At 46.7% G+C, this 18,932-nt stretch overlaps 1 protein-coding gene across 1 annotated transcript in view; it reads left to right on the plus strand.

The window, feature by feature from the left end:
* LOC117018462 (kinesin-like protein KIF28P) overlaps positions 1-18,122 on the plus strand; it is a 55,949-nt gene extending 37,827 nt beyond the window's left edge. Inside the window, exons 12-23 of the mRNA XM_033099404.1 lie at positions 544-598; positions 2,115-2,238; positions 3,391-3,535; positions 5,357-5,475; positions 6,077-6,184; positions 9,706-9,980; positions 11,500-11,634; positions 12,342-12,508; positions 12,747-12,853; positions 13,114-13,261; positions 13,532-13,710; positions 17,568-18,122. Coding sequence (XP_032955295.1) covers positions 544-598; positions 2,115-2,238; positions 3,391-3,535; positions 5,357-5,475; positions 6,077-6,184; positions 9,706-9,980; positions 11,500-11,634; positions 12,342-12,508; positions 12,747-12,853; positions 13,114-13,261; positions 13,532-13,710; positions 17,568-17,720 — 1,715 coding nt within the window. The 3' untranslated portion in view covers positions 17,721-18,122. The remainder of the gene's footprint in view (positions 1-543; positions 599-2,114; positions 2,239-3,390; positions 3,536-5,356; positions 5,476-6,076; positions 6,185-9,705; positions 9,981-11,499; positions 11,635-12,341; positions 12,509-12,746; positions 12,854-13,113; positions 13,262-13,531; positions 13,711-17,567) is intronic.
* Positions 18,123-18,932: the final 810 nt, after the last annotated feature.

The following is an 18,932-nucleotide window of genomic DNA, read 5'->3' on the forward strand; positions in this document are numbered from 1 at the left end:
TATTCCCTCGTGTGTGTATACCATCATCCGCTGGAAAATGGCACCAGTATTGTAGTAACATCTAGCCTTCCCTGCCCTAGCCCTGCGAGCATCCAGGACAGGAGAGGGCTCATGCATGGTGGCACAGGGCACTGGGAGGAGGGGCCGGACCTCAGGAGGTGCCGTGGGGCGGGGGGGTGCTCTGGGCACTGCCCTAGGGGTCAGTTACTGACGGAAACAGAGCTTCCCAGACCAGGACCTTCCCTGTGGGCCGGCTTCAGTGAGTGCATCACCTAAGGCGCAGACTCCACAGCTTCTTCCTCCAGAATTCCTAGGGGGAAGGTGAAACTTTAAAAAGGTTAAGAATTCCACACAAAAAAGGTAGAAAGGAAAACAGTAATCCATAAAGCAAAGTGGTATCCAAGTGCCATTTGATTTAAAATCCCGGTGGGAAAATCCCTTTACATGATCCTATTGGAGAGAAAATGGCACTTCCCAAACATCAGACACATTCAAGTCAAATCCTGAAAACTTTGGAAAATAAGTTATCCTAATTCTTTTCAGGTTCATGTGACGCTGGTCAGTCTGCTTCAAATGCCATCACCCTTCAAGGTCTGGGGTAAGTTTACACGAACCATCTTTGTCCAGCGGTAGAGCACTGTGACCACTCAGTCCAGAGAGAGTCTCAAAATTCATCTCTCCCTCGTCAGGCCAGGCCACAAATGCTGGGCAGCCAAGAACAAGAAGCGACCCCCTCTAGTGCTTATAGAAGAAAGCTTCGGGAAAGCGGTCACCCTTTCTCTGAAACACCTCCTGCCCCGCTCACTTTATTTTCTTGGCTCTGATCTTGGGAGAAAAGGGAAAGTCAGTAGCCAGACTCTGTATAATTCTTCACAAATAGACAACAGTAGGTCTGGCCAGGAAATGAGGACAGTTAAAAGGACAGGCCTACTACAACAGGTCTCTCAGGGTCACTGCCAAAAGCAAAAGCATCCTCAGATCTCCATGCTTGGAGCTCTCACCAACTGCACTAACGGAAAGTCCATACTTTGAGGTGATCCGCTCCCCAGGGACTCCCTCAGGATCCCGTTGGAGCCCCTGGGGAGCTCTGTGATAGGTTTTGTAAGCTCAGAGCTGTCTTCCACTTTTGTGGCCTCTCTCCCTGGGGGGCCTCCGCTCTAGGGCTCCCTTCCAGGACCACTGTGTCCTGACTGCCTGCAGATTTTCAGCCAATAGGCTTGATCAGCTCTTACTGACCGTTCCCCCACCCTCAGTCCTCCTCTCCCTCCTGAGCCAAAGCACATGGGCCCTGGGGGGTGCCGGGGGGCGGGGTACAGTGCTGACTGAGGGGCCGTTGGCACCACGTCACCCTGCACAGCTGGCTCCCAGCCCCTTCTCCTGATTCTTCCTGAAGACTGCCCTCACCTCTCTTTTCAGACAACTTCCTGTGGGGACCCCTCGTCCAACACACAAGTCTGCAAGTAGCTAAACTCCTTTCCCACAGGATCCCCGGGACCCAAGCAAACAGGGATATGGATGAACAAGTGTCCCAGCATCCAGAACATTCCATGACAGCCAAGGAGTCCAGGGATATTCTAGAACAGTTAGGAAGCTGGTCATTCAGGGCACACAAATAATATCTAAAGGCACCAATCTGACACCTCTGATAGCCAGCCCCAAATCTTGTAACATGTAAAGTCTGGATTTGTATAAGAAAGACCCATAAACAGATCTAAAGTTCCCTGTAATATGGAAGGCTCATTGTTAGTCACCTTCCCCAGTGTCTCTTCTAGAACACCTGGATTTCTTTTCATTTCTGCTCCACTCAATCTCACTGGCTGGGGAGTTTTTAAGGACTCTGGCTATGTATGACCCCTGCCTCTGTCTTCTGTCTCCTGTCTCCTTGCACCCATCAGAACTCAGCTGGTGTTGGTCCTATTGATAAAAGGATTGTTTTGCTATCTGCCAACCCCGTGTGCAGGGCCCCTCTGCACCCAGTTCCCCATCTCCTCCCACTGTAAACCCCACAAATGCTTCGTGCAGGGAATCTTAAGTACAAAGGAGAAGGAACAACCTAAACTGGTCACTAAAATCATAATTCTCACTGTCACTTAGACAAACTCTTTTCTTTTTAGAATTTCCGATAAACACGCTTCCTTCACTAATTTGGATGGTCAGGTGGCAGTCACGCCACACAGCAAGTGCAAGGTTGTGGTTAACGGCGTGCCCATCACCACCAAGACGAGGCTGCAGCATTTGGTAAACTTCTGCGCCAGGCCACAGATTTTCCCAAGTCCCGAGAGCGCGCTGGAGTCGGGGCTGGGCTCACCTCCCTCTGCTGTGGGATCACGATAATGAGTCAAAGCTGTGGAGATGGGCGATGTGAGAGGAACTCCCTGGACCAGGGGTGTCCAAACTTTTTTCAACGTTTTTTACCAAGGGCCATTTACGGTAAAATACACAAACAGCCGGGCCACTCACTCGAGGTGAAGTACGTATTGCCTCACTTGGTTTATTTAAGTAAACTAAATATGTTTTTGGAATTTGCTGCGGGCCAATAAAAAATGGATTGCGGGCTGCAGTTTGGACACCCCCGCCCTGGACCTTACCTACAAAACAGAGAAGGGTGAACTAGTTGATAACCCAGCACTACCATTTTGTGACATCTTAGATTTTTTAGAAATGTGCCATCCTCTCCCCAGCAGCCCGCCCCAAGCGCCCCGCACCACAGGGGCTCGGACCGGCCTCCCTGCAGCCCAGTCCGCTCTCCATGCATTCTCCACAGTGGAGCCACAGAGCGCCTTTTAGACAAGCAAATTGGATTAGGCCACCCCCTTCTGGAAGTCCTCCGGTGACCTCCTTTTTAGGAGACTCGTGTGAGCTGCCCCCATCTCCCCACTGCATCCCGCCTCACTGATCTGCATGCGCTTCCCCTGGTCACACCGACCTTTTGGGTGCTCCAAACAGCCCAGGCTCCGTCCCTCCCTCGCCGCAACGTCCCGCCCTTGAAGTCCCACCTTAAGCTGGACACCTTGGAAGAGGACTTCTCTAATCCCCACGGTGAATCGGGCCTCCTTGCGCACTCTGCGGAGGCACCGCCCTTTTTCAAGCGCCTCTCACAGGTCATTACATCCGTAGCCTACATAGTCCTGCAGCTCTGGGTCTGTTTGGTCCCCAATAATTCCCAGAGCCTGAAGGAGAGTTGACACTGTGTGGAATCAAGGAAGAAATAAATGAAAGTGCACATGCAAAAGCAACATGCCACCCCTGACCTCCTCACTTATGGGCCTCTTCCCCCCGCAGGCTGGCGCGGGCCTTGACCCTCCGGGGGCCAGCGGACCTCACCCCTCTGGCCCCTGGAGGGTCGTGTGAGGTCAGCACCCTCCCTCTGAGTCCACGTCTCCTCCCTAGGACCGCATTATTTTGGGATCCAACAGCGCCTACCTCTACATCGGGTTTCCTTCAGAGCGAGGCAATGAGGACTTGGGCAGGTTTGATTATGACTTTTTCCAGCTGGAGAGAGCAGCTGCGGAGGGAGTGAGTGTGGACAAGCTCGGTGAGCGGCCCGGCCCCGATTTCTGACATTTTCCATAGGCTGATCTGAAAGCAACAACTTTCACTGTGTGCTCTCCCGTTTTCCTTAAGAAAACATCTTTTACTGTGTCAAGGTACAATGTTTAGAAAGTTAAAATATGATTTATGTCTCAAAGATTTAATTCATTGAACTGTCTCCCACATCAGTGGAGTAGAGAAGAAAGAATGCTGAAAATGAAATTGCTTTTAGACAAAGCTAATTAATAGCCTTCATGGTGATGACCTACTGCACAAAAATCATTTTAATTTGCTAATCTGCTACAAATTAACATCTAATGGCTCAGAGTCCAGGCCCTGGTCAATAGTAAGTACAGCACGCCCCGCCCCCATCCACAGGGAATACATTCCAAAACCCTCAGTGGCTCCATGAAACCTTTGATAGTACCCAACCCTAGATATATTATGTTTTTTTCCTACACATACATACCTATGGTAAAGTTTCATTGATAAATTAGGCATAGTAAGAGATTAACAAAAATAACTAATAATAAAATAGAATTATAACAATGTACTGTAATAAAAGTTATGTGAATGTGGTCTCACTCTTAAAATATTGTACTCACCCTTTTCTTGTGATGATGTGAGATGAAAGAATGTCTACGTGACGAGATGTGGTAAAGTGAGTGACGTAGGCATTGTGACGTGGTATTAGGCTACTGTCAGGTGACCTGAGCACAAACACTGTGATACTATGACAGTTGATCTGGTCACGAAAATGGCTACTAAGTGACTAAGGGGCAGGTAGTGTATACAGCGTCCTGTGCCAGCTGTGCTTTTTCTCAAGGACACGACCTCTGCCTGAACTTGACTTACAACCCCATGGGTGGAGAGCAGTGCAATGCCCCTACATATGTCATAAACAGTTCCTCCCTTTCCCTACACCAGAGGTTTTGTTCTCACAGTTTTAGCAAAATAAATTGATTTGAAATTCACCTCCCTAAGAACAGAGAGAGAGAGAGAGAGAGAGAGAGAGAAATTCACCTCCGTGCTCTCTTCTGATATTCATGACCCAAAACAAGTAAAGTTGCACAGTATCGAGCCTGGATCCTCCATCTTCTCATTCACTGATTCCCAGGGCTGACTGCACACTTGCCTCCCAGCCCACAGCTGGCGGCACATGGAGGCTGAACAAGCCCCAGACTCTGGGCTGAAGGTGCTCAGCGCCTAGTGGAGACTGTGGGTCCTGAACACGGCAGCTGGTGGGCAGCCCTGGGGAGTGAGATCTCAGGGCCAAGGGCATGGTGTGAACCCACGGGCAGGGAATCCCTCAAGAGCCGAGAGTCCCGGAAAAAGGTAGCACCAAGCGAGGTCTGGCAGGGCGTCTGCTTCTCCCATAATCTCCACGTCCACCTCTGCGAAGCCTCCCCGCAGCAAGTAGAAGTGAGAACAGGTTGTTTGCAGGGCCAGCCGCAGCTTCAGGATGTGTCCCCAGACCTTCCTTCCAGGCAACCTCCCCGACCCTGCTCCCTGGACAGTCTGGAGCCACCTTGGGTCAAGGACCCTGAGACGGAGAATGGCAACCAGGGTTCAGAGAGCCTCCTGTCACAAGGCTGCCAACGTGCATGGGCTGAGATGAGCAACTATTTAAGTAAAAGCTAAGCAGCTTATTTACGTTTCTTTCTTTTTTTAAATTACATGCTTGTCATTTGAAAATGTAGACATTTGATGAACAACTGACTGAGTGACTAAATGAATGAATCAATGGGTATATCAATTTCTTCAAGGCTGGAAAGTATCCCGGAACAAATGGCTGACTTTCACTTCCATTCTAACTTTTTCCTAGGTGCTGGAAACAGCGGAGATGGGAAAGCAGACCCCAGTGTCCTGGCTGTGTTCCAGGACTACATCAAACTGATGCCACTGGTGGCAGAAGCAAATCAAATGAGTGAAGAGCTGAAGAAGGTAAGAGCTAGAAAATGGTCTAATGTCAGGTCTGGAAAGGACCTGGAAGAACAGGTTCAACCCCACTCACTCCCACTGCCCCAAGCTGGCTTCACGGTACAGATGGAGGCACAGAGGTCTGGAAAGGGGAGGTGCTTTGCCCGAGACCCCCCAGTGAGCCTGTGACACAATCTAGGCCAACACGCAGGCCTTCCCAGGGTGCCATTCCTGCTGCTTTTGGCCCACAACGGCCACCAGGACCACAGACACCCCATCCCAGGCTGTCCCCCCAGGGGGACCTCTCTGGGTGCAGGCACTTAGATGGCTTCTGTACCCCAGAGAAGACCTGAGTTGGGGTTAGCTCCCTGGTGACACAGGACCCCCATCACCAGGAAACTCAGTAAGAGACCATCGCTTTGGTAAGGCCTGCAAGTGTGAGTTCCAGGATATTGGTGAGGAATTCTAGTGCTTTGTCATTTCTCTTGGCGGGAATTCCAAGGAACAAGAGTTGCCCCCACCCTCTTTTAGAAAGCCTGAGCGTGGAGAGAATGAAAAAGAAATGGCAAAGATGGTATTGGCTGATAAATGTAGGATTATTTCATGAGAAGTGTTTCCTTACCAGGAGCTTAAAATGGAATTGAAAGTGAAGAATTTAGCATCGTCAGACTCCAGAGGCTATGACCTCCAAAAAGAGGTCATGGTGAAGGTGACCAACCAAAGGACTCACGAGGTGAGGCGGCTTCTGGGGGCAGGCGTGAGCCTCCACAGGGGTTTCTGAGGAGTGTTCCTGGGGACAAGGTTAGTTTTACCAGCTACAGCCTGTGCAGACCCAGTGAAGGGGTGAGACGTGTTCCAACGATGAGCTGGCATTTGGGGGACACAGACTTGGGAAAGGAGAACCCTCCTCCATGTTTCCCCTCCTGGGCCCCTCTGTCACACGGTACCACGTCTGGGGATCTAACCAGCAGCATCGAGCATTGTCTGCTTATTTTTAACATGACTCAAAGGCTTTAGTACGAGAAGAGAGCCTGAATGTGTGCGTGCACGCGCAACAGAGAAATCTGCCATTCTGAAGCAACCAGCAAGTCCACACTTCCATTAAGAATCCAGAAAAGGCCGTCGCACAACTCTGCTGGCTGGTCCTTTCCCCTGTTTCCTATTACCCACAGTCAGGAAGGTCCTTTTTAGGAACTTAAGACCCGATTTCCTCTCCCTTTGCCTGTCTTTTGCTGTCCCTTATGTCCCATATGTCTGAATACTCACTCCTTAGCCCATCTTCAGAGGATGTGCCCGCAATTCCCAGGTGACCTTTGGGCACTGCCCCCTCCCAAATTCTCAGTGCACACGCCCCTCCTTAGCGGCAGGTTTTATAGCAAAGGTGCCACTGGAGGAGGGGCTGGCCATGGCTGGGACTCCCTGGTCACTGGATGATATGCTGTACTGAGCAACTCACTGAGGTTTCTCTGGGTTCAACTTTTCTGCTCATTGCCCTAAAGTTGCTAAAATTTTCTGGGTCAAGATCAATTTTTAAAAGCTTTTAAAAATTGTGAAGTATGACAGAGAGAAAAGACTATAAATGGGTATGTTCATGTTATATAGTAAACACCCAGGTACTCACCATCCAGCTCAAGAGCTTTTGCACTTGTGTCTGCCAGGGGCTGGGGCCACGAAGGTCACTGCTCCAGTTTCACTGGCTCCTAGGCTGTGAATGCCCGCCCAGGGAGGAGCCTGAGTGAGGGCCACTCCGGACCCCAAACTTCTGAGACTTTTTCCTTTCCTTTGTCCTCTCGTCCTCTGTCCAGAGCCAAGGGGGCCTCCTCTACATCTCCTAGTGTGGAGGAAAGCGGCGGGGGCGGAGGAGGGGACGGACAGACGTGTCTGACTCCATTCAAGCCACTATAGCAAAATGCCAAAGACTGAGTGGCTTAAACAACAAACATTTCTCACAGGTCCGGAGGCCAGGAAGTCCAGCTGCCCTGGTGTCTGCTGAGAACCTTCTTAGTTCATAAGAGGGCCATGTCTCGCCATGTCCTCACATGATGGAAAGGGCAAGGGAGTTCTCTGGGGGCCCTTTTATAAGGGCTCTAATCTCATTCAGGAGGGCCCCACCCTCGTGACCTTATCATCTCCCAAAGGTCCCACCTCCTAATACCATCACATTGGAGGTCAGGTGTCAACATAGGAATTTGGGGGACACAGACATTCAGCCTATAGCAGCATGCTTGAAGTTGGCTCACCTCACACTCCCAGTGTAGTTCTCAGGGGTCTCAGAGTGATGTGGGGAGGTCTCCTGTAAGACCCCCCGCCCTGGAGAGTCAGCGTTGACTTCTAGTCCATGAACCCTGAGGTCTTCAGAGCTGAACTGTCAGTGTATGTGGTTTTTGTGCTTTTTCTGGCAAATGCCATCAGGGCAAAGAAGCTTTGGTGATCCAATATTCCACATCTCTCTGGAGCCAGGTGTTCCCCCAGAATTTGGTTTGGCAGTTTCCTACTGTCTTGTCAGATCTTGCTTTAAAGAGATTTTTCATTTTTAAAAACTTTTCTCCATTATTTTTTACTGTTATTATTTTTACTGTTATTATTTTTTACTGTTTCTTTCCTATTACAATTTACGGTGATTTGAAAAACATTTTATTCAGCCCTTTATATTGTTAGCAGGAGGGTTACCTGAATAACACAGGCTGCCATTACCAGAAATAGAATGCAAGACAGTGTTTTCACATTTTAGGGTTAAGCGTGTCAAGTGGGAAAGCTGAGGGCTGGGGAGGGTTTTCTAAACAGGAAATGCCGCCAGCTTGCACTTGCTTTTCGGCAATACCTGCCCAACAGCTGTGGTCTCAGGAGAAAAGCACTTCCAGCCAGGGAGTCTCTGTGCCAGGCCTGCAGGTCCGCAGATACTGCAGCCTGTCCCCGAGCCTCAATGGATTACCATTATCTTAGTTCCCAGTCTACAGATCTTAAAACACCTCAGACTAGAACGCCTGTTGTAGTCCGGCCCCCATAGCATGTTCTACAGCCTGATTCTCATTTAGTCTTTTTTTGAAATATGCTCCATTTCTTTTCTCATTTAGTCTTTCCAATGCCTCTGTGAGAGGGATACTATGTTCTTCACTTTGAGGCAAACAGAGAAAGATGAAGCTTTTTACCATGTTTTCCCGAAAATAAGACCTATCCGGAAATAAGCCCTAGCATGATTTTTCAGGATGACATCCCCTGAACATAAGCCCTAATGCGTCTTTTGGAGCAAAACTTAATATAAAACCCAGTCTTATTTTCGGGGAAACATGGTAGCATCTGGGGGAGGTCCTTTTTATGAAGATACATAGTACTTGAAAGAATGACTTATCTGTTTGTTTTTTGGATTTTTTCCTCAGTTGCTCAGAGAAGGAGTTGCTGGTTGTACCTGGTAACCACTTCTGATACGACATTTATGGTCAAAAAATTTTCTATTGAAGTGGAACCCCTTTTACTGTGGCTTATGCTCTCGTCCTCTCAGTAGCCAGTGTTGATAATAGTGTCCCTCACCTAGTGAAGGGACAGTGGCAGGTTCTTGTCTCGGACTTTCTGCTCACTGGGTGTGAGTACACACTCATTACTCACAGTTCATTGGTTAGAGGCGCAACATGGATCTCACTGGGCTAAAAGCAAGGGGTTGGCCGGGTTGTTTTGTTTTCTGGAGGCTCAAGGGAGAATCTGTTTCCATGCCTTTCTGAGCTTCTAGAGGCCACCTTCCTCCATCTTCAATCAGCCAAATAGCTCTCTCTGACCCTGCTTCTGTCACCTCTGAGCCTCTTTTCTCCCTCCCTCTTCCCCATTTAAGGCCCATGTGATTACACTGGACCTACCTAGAGAATCCAAGCTTATCTGTCAAGGTAGCTGAGAAGCAACCGCAAGTCCCCTTTACCACGTAACATATTCACGGGTTCTGGAGACTGGCTCATGGACGTCTTTGAGGACCATTATTCTGTGTACCACAAGCCCCAAACCTTCATTTGTCCTGGGAGAGTTCTGACTCTTCCATCATTCCCTCTGAGTCATCTCCGGGGCTCCAGAAATTCAAGCAGGGGGTCAGGGATGGATTACGGTGCTCTCGAAGGACCTCACCACAGCTAAGCTTGAGGAGAGTGTTCTGTGGTCGTGGGTACCGAAAACCCAGCCCCTTGGAGGGAGCATGCTGGGCAAAATCATAGAAATGAATGGTTGGGGTGGCCGATGAAATAAAATATCGGCGACCTACCTTTGTGTTTTCAGGTGTGGATGTGGTCAAAAGCCAAGTTTATCAATAGGAAATTCCTAATGGAGGAACTTTACCAGCGCTTCCTAGATGGAGAGGACAGGCACGTGGCTCAGGAAGACGACCCCTTCTGGGATCCCGCGGAGGCCGTCCACCTGGGCTCTGCTCACATCTGGCTGCAGTCGCTTGCTTACTGCATGGAGTTGGAGGAACAGGTGGAGTTTCTGAACTGCGATGGGCTGGAGGAGGCAGTGCTGCACGTGCACGTGACGCCCTGCTCCCCGGCAGGACAGTGGGTATCTCCTTCCTCCCCTTGCCTAGTTCTGGGTCTGTCACACACAGAAAACAGAGCCGGCCTGAGTGTTCCCGGAAGGGGAGGTCAAGTTGGTACCCTGAAGAGGTCACTCATGAGACAAATGAATGAGCTCGTTCGTTCATGATTTGGCCTCATCAAATCTGACTTTTACCATGGCAACCAAATTAGCTGACCTGAATATTTCAAATACAGTCCCAGCCGCATCCAAGCAGCTCAGCACTGCCCTGGGGAACCAGAGGCATGAGGAGGGCATCCTGAAAGAGGCAGGAGTAGGAACCTTGGACAAGAACCAAAGACCTAGGTTGGTTCTCGATAACAGGCCCTCAGAGTAGAGTAGCCAAGTGTGCCATAGGACCTTCTGCCTACAGCCCTCCCTGGCACCCATGGGGTCTGGCGACCACGACATGCGGTCTGCTCGTTCCCACGCTGAGGAGGCCGGGGGCCAGAAGCAGAGCGCTCACCTCTTCATCCCTGGCACAGGCTCGGATCATTTCTTTGTTCCTTTTCTCAAGGTAGGGACTGAGGTGTCTTTGTTTCCTTCTGTGGCCTCATTCTATGCTGTTATCTAACCTTTCTGTGGGTACAGGTTTTGTTTTAACTCTACTCCATTACCTTTTACCTTCCATTCAGCATATCTAACCTGTTTTCTCTTTAGGCTGTAGGCAGTTTTTATTGCTAAAAGCTAAAGTCTTCTTAGCCATGCTAAGCAGAGGCTGACGGGGGTGGGGGTCTAGTCTGGGTACCAGGCTCCTCATACAGCTAATGAAATCTTACTTTGTGAAGAGGAAATGGGCTCGAGAAGGGAGCAAGAGAACTGCAAGGTCCTATGGCTGAGAGACAAACGAACGGTGACCACTGTTCAGAGACGGTGACCACTGACTCAGTATCTTTACTGGGACTCGAAGCAGCTTTCCGGTCATTTGGATTCCTCAAGCCTCTGGGCTGCCTAATGGTTTTCTTTCCCATTGCAAACTGATACAGTGACATTTGAGATTATAGGTGTCAGTCTTTGTGAGCTCGGTTGATGAGAGAGAGGTCCCCTGTTGGGAAGCTGTCCGAATTGGTTTCTGAGCTTGTGGACTCGGAGTCGACTCTGGACTATGAAGAGTTCCCCAAGGAAAACGATACCTTGAGAGGCTGTATCTGGGCCCAGTTGGCCTCCCCTGGGGAGCAGCCCCTCTGTCCCACGGGCAACCTACCTAGATCTTCACTCTGAGTGCAGCTCCCACATCTGGGCACATACTGCATGAAGCTGCTATAGTCCTGTCTCCTCCTCGAGAAGGTCCATATCCTCCCATCAAGTACCAGCATAGCGTGGGCTCCTGTTAAGTGTCTCTGGAATGAACGAGTTCTACAGCTGGTAATTTTACCTGTTCTTCCTTCATTGAACGTGGCCATCTCTTAAGGAGCCTATGTAATTCCCTTTGACATCATAAGCCTGAATTGCTTGGGTCCAGGCTACCCTGTGACTAATGTTCACCTCTTCTGTTTCTAGAGCATGTGGTGAGGAAGACGTGGTTACTGACCCTTGGGAGCTGCTCGGCAAGAGGATGGATTTCCAGATTCACATTGTGCGGTGCCTTGGCGCCCAGTGGCTAAAGGAAGACGCAGAGCGGGGCATCCAGATGGGGTACCAGCCTGCCCCGCAGAGCTGCGCGGCACAAACCGCCCACCTTGTGGGCCCTGTGAGAGGGAGTCTTTCCTCAAGTTTATTGTGAAATTTTCTTAAGTTTCTCCGCTTGCTCAACCCCAAAATGACTACTTCCCCTTCTGCTTAATAGAAAGAGAAGCCACACGTCTCTCCAGGTCAGCTGACTGTGATCAATGTGCACTGATCCTTCTAAGTGACTGAAGCAGGAATTTTAATTATCAGAAAGAATCTCCAGGAACACTGTATTATCTGAGTAGCATGGTTGTTTTGTTTTTTACTTGGAAACAAAAATACTGTATTACTGTATTATAGTATGTCAGAAGCACCCAGTATGCTTAAATTAATTAGGCTAAAAGGATATTATTAAAAGATAAAGCAATAAAAAAAGGGAGACTTTGATGGACAAAAACCCAACAACCTCAAATGGAAAATGAATTTCAATTTTAGATTCGCTAAGTAGAATCAGAATCCTTTTCCGTTTTCTTGTTAGACATGTAATATTATCACTGTAGTGATGATATTCATGTTGCATAGCTGAGACGTTGGAGGCGGCAATCCCAAGAATCAATTATAGGTCATCTTTTATCAACTCCCCAATGCAAGCTGTAATTCTTTGGCTCATCTGATCCTTTTCTTTACAAATGTGCCCCTTCTGGTTTTATACTATGTTTATGTTCTTTCCTCAGGTACAGAATTTACGATCTTCCACACACTTTATATACCAAGCCTGTATGGAAAGTCGTGAATCCCCAAATCGATGAGTCTGTTCAATTTACAGCCCTAAATGCGTCCCAGGACTTTCTGAATTATTTACAGACAAACGCTCTCATTGTTGACTTATGGGGTCTTCAAGGTAGCATGTTCACTTCCTCTTCTGCATGGCACATCCTTCATTCAGGGGCATGTCAGTGTATCCAGGGCTGCAGAGGAGAGCGAGGGAGATGGGCAGGGTCTTGCCTCAGCAGCCAAGAGCCATCGTCCCCTGGGTCCCTGGGGTCTAGTCCACAGGGGATTATGTGGTTTAACATCTCACACAACTCCAGGGCTGGAAAACTGAGGCGCTTCTTTCCTGGATGGTCTCCCCACTACAGAAGGCTGTACCGCCCTGAGCTGCTCTCAGCCGGGCCTCATGGTCACAGGTGAAGGCCACATCCTGGTGGACACCAAGAAAACTGCCATTGTGATGGATACAGGCCAGGTGTGTATGTGTATGTGACACTGACGTGGATGTCACAAATGACTAGGCCATCTCAGACGACAACGACTTGGGGAACATTAATCAATGTTCCCTTCCCATAACAAACATGTTCTTGATTTACTCCTGTGTACCTTGAGGAGTTTAAACCCTGCTCACCACACCCTCCTCCCCACTCAATCGAGCTGTCACGTGGTAGTAAAAATTGCCAGTTTCAAAGGACATGCAAATATCCAAAGGCTAACGTGACATGTGTTTTGTAGACGACACCAACACAGACATCAGAGCTTTATCTGAAGCTGCTCAAGTTAGAGCGGGAGACGGAGCTGCTCAGAAACATTAACCGAGCCCTCAGAGAGGAAAATGTGTTTCTCAGAGAATCACTTGAGAAAACTGGTCCTAGTCAACAAGGTGAGAGGCCGCTCAAGACTTGCTTATTTAGCTTCTCTCTAAATGCCTACATTTGGGATGTGTATTTGTCTTTCTAAGAAATGAGCTTTTTAATGAGTTAATCCATTATCTTGTTTCATAAAAAAACAAAAAAACAACAACAAAAAGCAGTCCAAATCAGTGCCTGAAAAATGCTGATGTACTAGAATGCCACCGAGGTAAAGAAACATCTAAGTACCTGGATAAACAAATACATGAGTAAATAAATGTCATCTTTCCTATCTCTCTCAGCACACAAGCCTCCTGATACCCAGAAGATACCTGGGATGGCCACAGACAGAGAGATGAATCTAACGTGCCCTCAGCGAGCCAGCTATGACGGAGAATTTGCCAAAGCTCTGAAAGTGTTCTACCAAAGCATGAACGTGGCCAGAGGGCAGTTCCTCAAACTGAGACACTATAAGCCTCCTGTAAGTAACCAGAGGCCTGGGAAGAAAAGGAATCTCTTTGCATGAATGACATCTACGTATTTGACAGAACTGCGTTTCCTGAGCTTGGGGATGTGTGTGTGTTTAAGCAGAATAGCAAGAGGAAGCCTGAAACAAATAGAATGAGGGTACTGTATCATCCATCTTTGCTCCTGCTTCTTTGATTTTGTGTACATGGCTGGTTCCAGGCAGCCATGGCTACTGCAGGATTGATGTTCATTCCCTTCATGAAATACAGAATATACCAGAGAAGCAAATTTGGTTCATCGTTATAAAACCAAATAAATCACAAATAAACCAAATAATTAATCACATTAAGATGTTATAGGAGAAAAATCATGATTACTTCAATAGATACAGAAAAAACACGTGATAAAATTCAGCCTCCTGCCACAAAAAAACTAAGCAAACCAGGAATAAAATGGACATTCCTTAATAGGATAAAACCAATCTTAAACGAACACATTTAGCAGGCATCACACTTAATGGTGAATCCTTGAAAGCCTTCCTTTTCACATCAAGAAGAAGGCAGGGACACCAGCTATCATCACTTGTGTTTAATGCTGTCGTTGAGGTTCTAGCCAGTGCAGCAAGGCAAGAAATACAAGGTAGGAAGATGGGAAAAGGCAAAAAAGACAACAGCAGTAATCGCATACATTTGTATAATTCTCTCTAAGAGCTTTATAGCCACTGACTCAATTCTCACAACCACACTGAGGTAGGTAGGTACTGTTATTATCCATATTTTACAGTCAATGGCTCCACGGTATAGCAGCTTAAGCGACCTGTGTAGTGATATCCAACGAGGAAGTAGCAGGGCCAACCTCCAAACCCAGAGAGGGTTGCTCCACAGTCTATACTCTTTCCCACTACCCTGGGCTGCCTCTATTATTATTCCCAGATGGCATATTTATGTGAATAGAAAATCCAGAAGAAATTATAAGTAAGTTGCTGGATACAAAATCAATGTTTAAAAAATTAACTGCAGTTGAAAATAACAGCACCAAGTAGAAAACATGTTAATAAAAGAAAGCATTTATAATTGCCTCAAATATATGAAGTACAGTAAGTCCTCACTTAATGTTGTCAATAGGTTCTGTGACTTGAAGCGAAACAACGTATATAATAAAACCAATTTTACCCCAGGCTGATTGATATAAATAAGAGTTAAGTTCCTACAGCAGCTCATCAATGTTATAATGAAGTGACATTAAATGAAATGGCATTTTTTGAGGACCTGCTGTACTGAGGCCTATAACTAACATAACACTATGTATTTCTATGGAGAAACATTTTAAACTTGTTTGAGAGATGTTAACGATCTAAATAAATGGAGAAACATGCCATGTCTCCATGGTTTGGAAGACTTGCTATTATAAATCTGTCAAATCTCCCCAAGATTCAATATAATCCCAATCAAATGTAATGGAACCTGACAAGATGATTCCATAATTTCGATGGAATTGCAAAAAGCAAAGACAAGCCAAGCCAATACCAAGACTCAAAAACAAGGTCGGAAGACTTGGCTGCATTGATATCTAGGCTTATTTTAATGCTATTATAGACAGTAAGGTGTTGGCCCAAATATAGATAAGAACAGAAGGCTGAGAAATAGATTCACTCAGGAACAGAGATTTGATGTATGACAGAGAATACGTATGAGGACAAATGAAACAGGAATCTTACCTAAAACTATTCCCAGAAATCAATTTTAGTGAGAATTAAAGGCTTAAATGTGAAAGGTAAAAACCCTAATGGTGTTAGAAGTTACTTTAGGAGACTGTCCTCATGACCTCACAGTGGAAAAAGATTTCATAAACATGACACAAGAAATACCTAACTTTAAAGAAAAAGATTGATAGATTCACCTACATTAAAATTGTCAGCTTTGGTTCTGATACCAAAATGAAGTCAAAATGGATGGGGATAGTTATCTGCAACACATTTAACATATAATGAACTATATCCAAAATAAATAACTACACACCAAAAAAAAAAAAGATACTCCTCACCCCCCCACTAAAATGGTCAAAAGACTTGAACAGGAACTTCACAAAAGGGAAAATCAAAAAGGTCAATAAATATACGAAAAAGTGCTTAACCATTAATAGTTTGGGAAACACTCATTGAAACCACAATGAAATATTATTATAAACCCACCATACTGGCAAAAATTAGCAAGTCTGAAAATGTCATGTCTGGGTGAAGAGATGAAAAGAAACTCTCAGGCACTGTGGAAAGGAGTATAAATTGGTACAACCACTTAAAAAATGGTTTGCCGTTTTCCTAACATGAGTTGAGGACGCGTCAGGCCTGGAAAGTGCAATTCATTCTTCACTAGAGTGAACTAGTTCTGCAGAGGATTTAGCCGTAACGCCCTGAGACACAGGTTCTCAAAGTGTGGTTCCCCTACTAGCGGCTTATAAATGCAAATTCCGGGGCTCATCCCAGCCCTCCCGAAGATTCTACTCCAAACTGAAGTTTGCAAACCACCTCACTAAGGCACGCAATGTATACGTAATGCATTCATTTCTTCCTTATGTATCTAGAATGGTGCTAGTTATTCACCATTTTTGAGAGAGTTGAGAAGATGGTCACTCAAATCATTTTCTGTTCTGTGGTTCAGATGAGGGAGCAGCTGAAAAACTGCAGAAGCCTTTGCCTATCTATGTGCACCAGTTGTTTTTACCACCGCCTTCCATAATAGCCCCAACCTGGACACATCCTAATGTCCATCCACAGAAGACAGGTCAATTGCGGCGCCTGCTATGCTGTGAAACTCGGCCCTGCTGGGAAGACTACAGCCACAGGCAACTGGGGGAATCTCACCACCAATAGTGCTGACGGAAACCTGCCAGTCACAAAGACGCCATCCAGTATGATTCCACAAACAGTCAAAGGATAGGCAAAACATACTGTTTCAGGCTGCTTTCTAGGTGGCAAGAAAACGATTATCACACAAGTCAGGCTAGTGGTTGCTTCTGGGGGAAGAGGGGAGGGGAAGGGAGGGGGAGGAGCTCAAGGGCAGAGTTCTTTCTTGACCAGGTGTGTTCACTCTAACACACGGAGGTCCCTTGGCTTACGTTTTGGGTACTTTTCTGTATGCATGTCTCACAATAGAAAAGAAAGAAAAACTGGTTTGGTAAGACCCTCTAAACAAAGTTAAAAATAGCCAGAGCCTGGGAGAATCTATTTGTATTATTTATCATCAAAAATTAGTATCCAGAATCTATAAACCACCACTTTTAAAATAAGAAAAAGACATGTTGGAAAATACGTTGGAAAAAATGGCCAAAGTTCCTGAGCAGGCATTTCACCAATAATCAGGGAAAAAGAAACCCAAACAAGACCCCACGACCCACGATCTGTCCTCTGCCTGTTCCCACCTCAGTGAACACTTGTCACCATCTCCTCCATCCTTGGTCCCAGGCACTCTGGCCCCCAGGCGTCCCTGCCATCTCTTCTCAGGGATACCTGCTTCCATGAGGCAGGAGATGCATCAGCCAAGCCTACTAATGGGGGAGCCCCCACCCCACACGGTCCTCTGCAAACCCCAGGACTTCTGCAGGATTACAGGAACATAACCATTTCAATCTGAAACGTTTGGATTATTCCCAGTCTTCCCCATTGGCAGCAACTCAAGGGCCGGCCATTTACACAGCCTTCCTGAAACCAAACACGCTCCCAGGTGACTTACTCCTTTGCTAGCAGCTTTCAAATGCAGCCTTCTAGCCCAAAGGGAAAACTTACTGGGCACCCACCTCGTGCACACACGGTGTTTTTACTCTAACGATGTGAGTCTACTACTACCGTTTTTTTTTCTTTCATTTATTTTTCAGGAAGACGATCATATGCTTCGACCATTTGTACACCAACAGTCACAAATGTTAAGGGACTTTGGAGACCTACTGGAATCCAGCTTGTGGAAATTGAAAAATGATGTAGCTCTTATAGTGAAGAAGAAGAGAGGATGTTTATTGCACAGCGAATAGTGAGGGTATACCAACTGAAAACACTGAGCTTTGAGTCATGACGATTACCTGGGCCGCTAATGAGAGTAATGAACTTGGCTGTCAGAACTGAGCTGTGGACTCAGCCCATTTCCTCTACTCAGTCTATTTCCTCTACCATTTTTAAACAAATGTAAAAATGAATCCATATCCAGGATGAAGGTGACGTGGGAGGTATCTGAGGTGAACGGCTAGCACTCTGAGCTCTGGGTTCGGACTGCCTGGGGTTAAATCCTGATTAAATCCATCACTTCTGAACTCTGCAGTTTGAAACAAATGACTTCCCCTCTCTAAGCTTCTCTTTCCTTATCTGTTATCTGGGAATGGGAACAGTACTTACTGCAGATGGATAAGGAATATAAAGTAATATAAAGCCCTCAGAACACTGCCTGAATATAAAGTAATATAAAATTTATATTATTAAATTTTATTTTAAAATTTATTTTAAAATTTATTTTAATTTATAAAGTAATATAAAGCCCTCAGAACAGAAGCAACTGATAAGCATTTGCCACCAATATTTTCATGGTTAAACTGCTTGAAATACAGCTCTCTCGATAACTTGTTTGCTGTCAGTCCTAGAGACAGTGGTTGTTTCATTTTGTATCCTTGTTAGGTACAAATTTGATATTCTTCCTCCACTGATTTCCCGTCTTCAAAGGTTTATGTGAGATCTGTTCAGCTCATAGGTTTATGTGAGATCTGTTCAGCTCATAGGTTTATGTGAGATCTGTTCAGCTTGCTGAGCAGCGTTACTGCCTGTGCTGTGGGACCTGTTGGGTGCAGGGGCTGGCGTGGCAGAGGTTCAGATGGTGGTGAGGTCTGCCAGGAGTGAGTCCATCTCCAAGTGAGCTTGATTCCACAAAGAGCTGACTGATGGGGCTTAGTTAAGGACTGACAGGCGCTTAGTGCTCTGGGAGAGGCTGTCAAATAAACCTTGTGGCCGAACCCCGACTCCTAATAACCACACAGCAGCCATCACAGGGAGACGCAGAGTGCTTCCCATGTGCCAGGCTCTGATCTAAGTGCTAACTACGTGACAGCTCATTTAAGTCTCACCATGATTCTAAGCCTGGCACTATTACTTCCCCCATTTTGAGGCTTTAAAGATTAAATGAATTAGGCTTGTCCAGGCCACTGAGAGTAAGTAGTGGGCTGACTCTAGACCCTGCATCCTAACCACATGGCCTGCTG

The sequence above is a fragment of the Rhinolophus ferrumequinum genome, chromosome 27 (genome assembly GCF_004115265.2).
Source record: "Rhinolophus ferrumequinum isolate MPI-CBG mRhiFer1 chromosome 27, mRhiFer1_v1.p, whole genome shotgun sequence".
NCBI classification, from domain to species: domain Eukaryota; kingdom Metazoa; phylum Chordata; class Mammalia; order Chiroptera; family Rhinolophidae; genus Rhinolophus; species Rhinolophus ferrumequinum.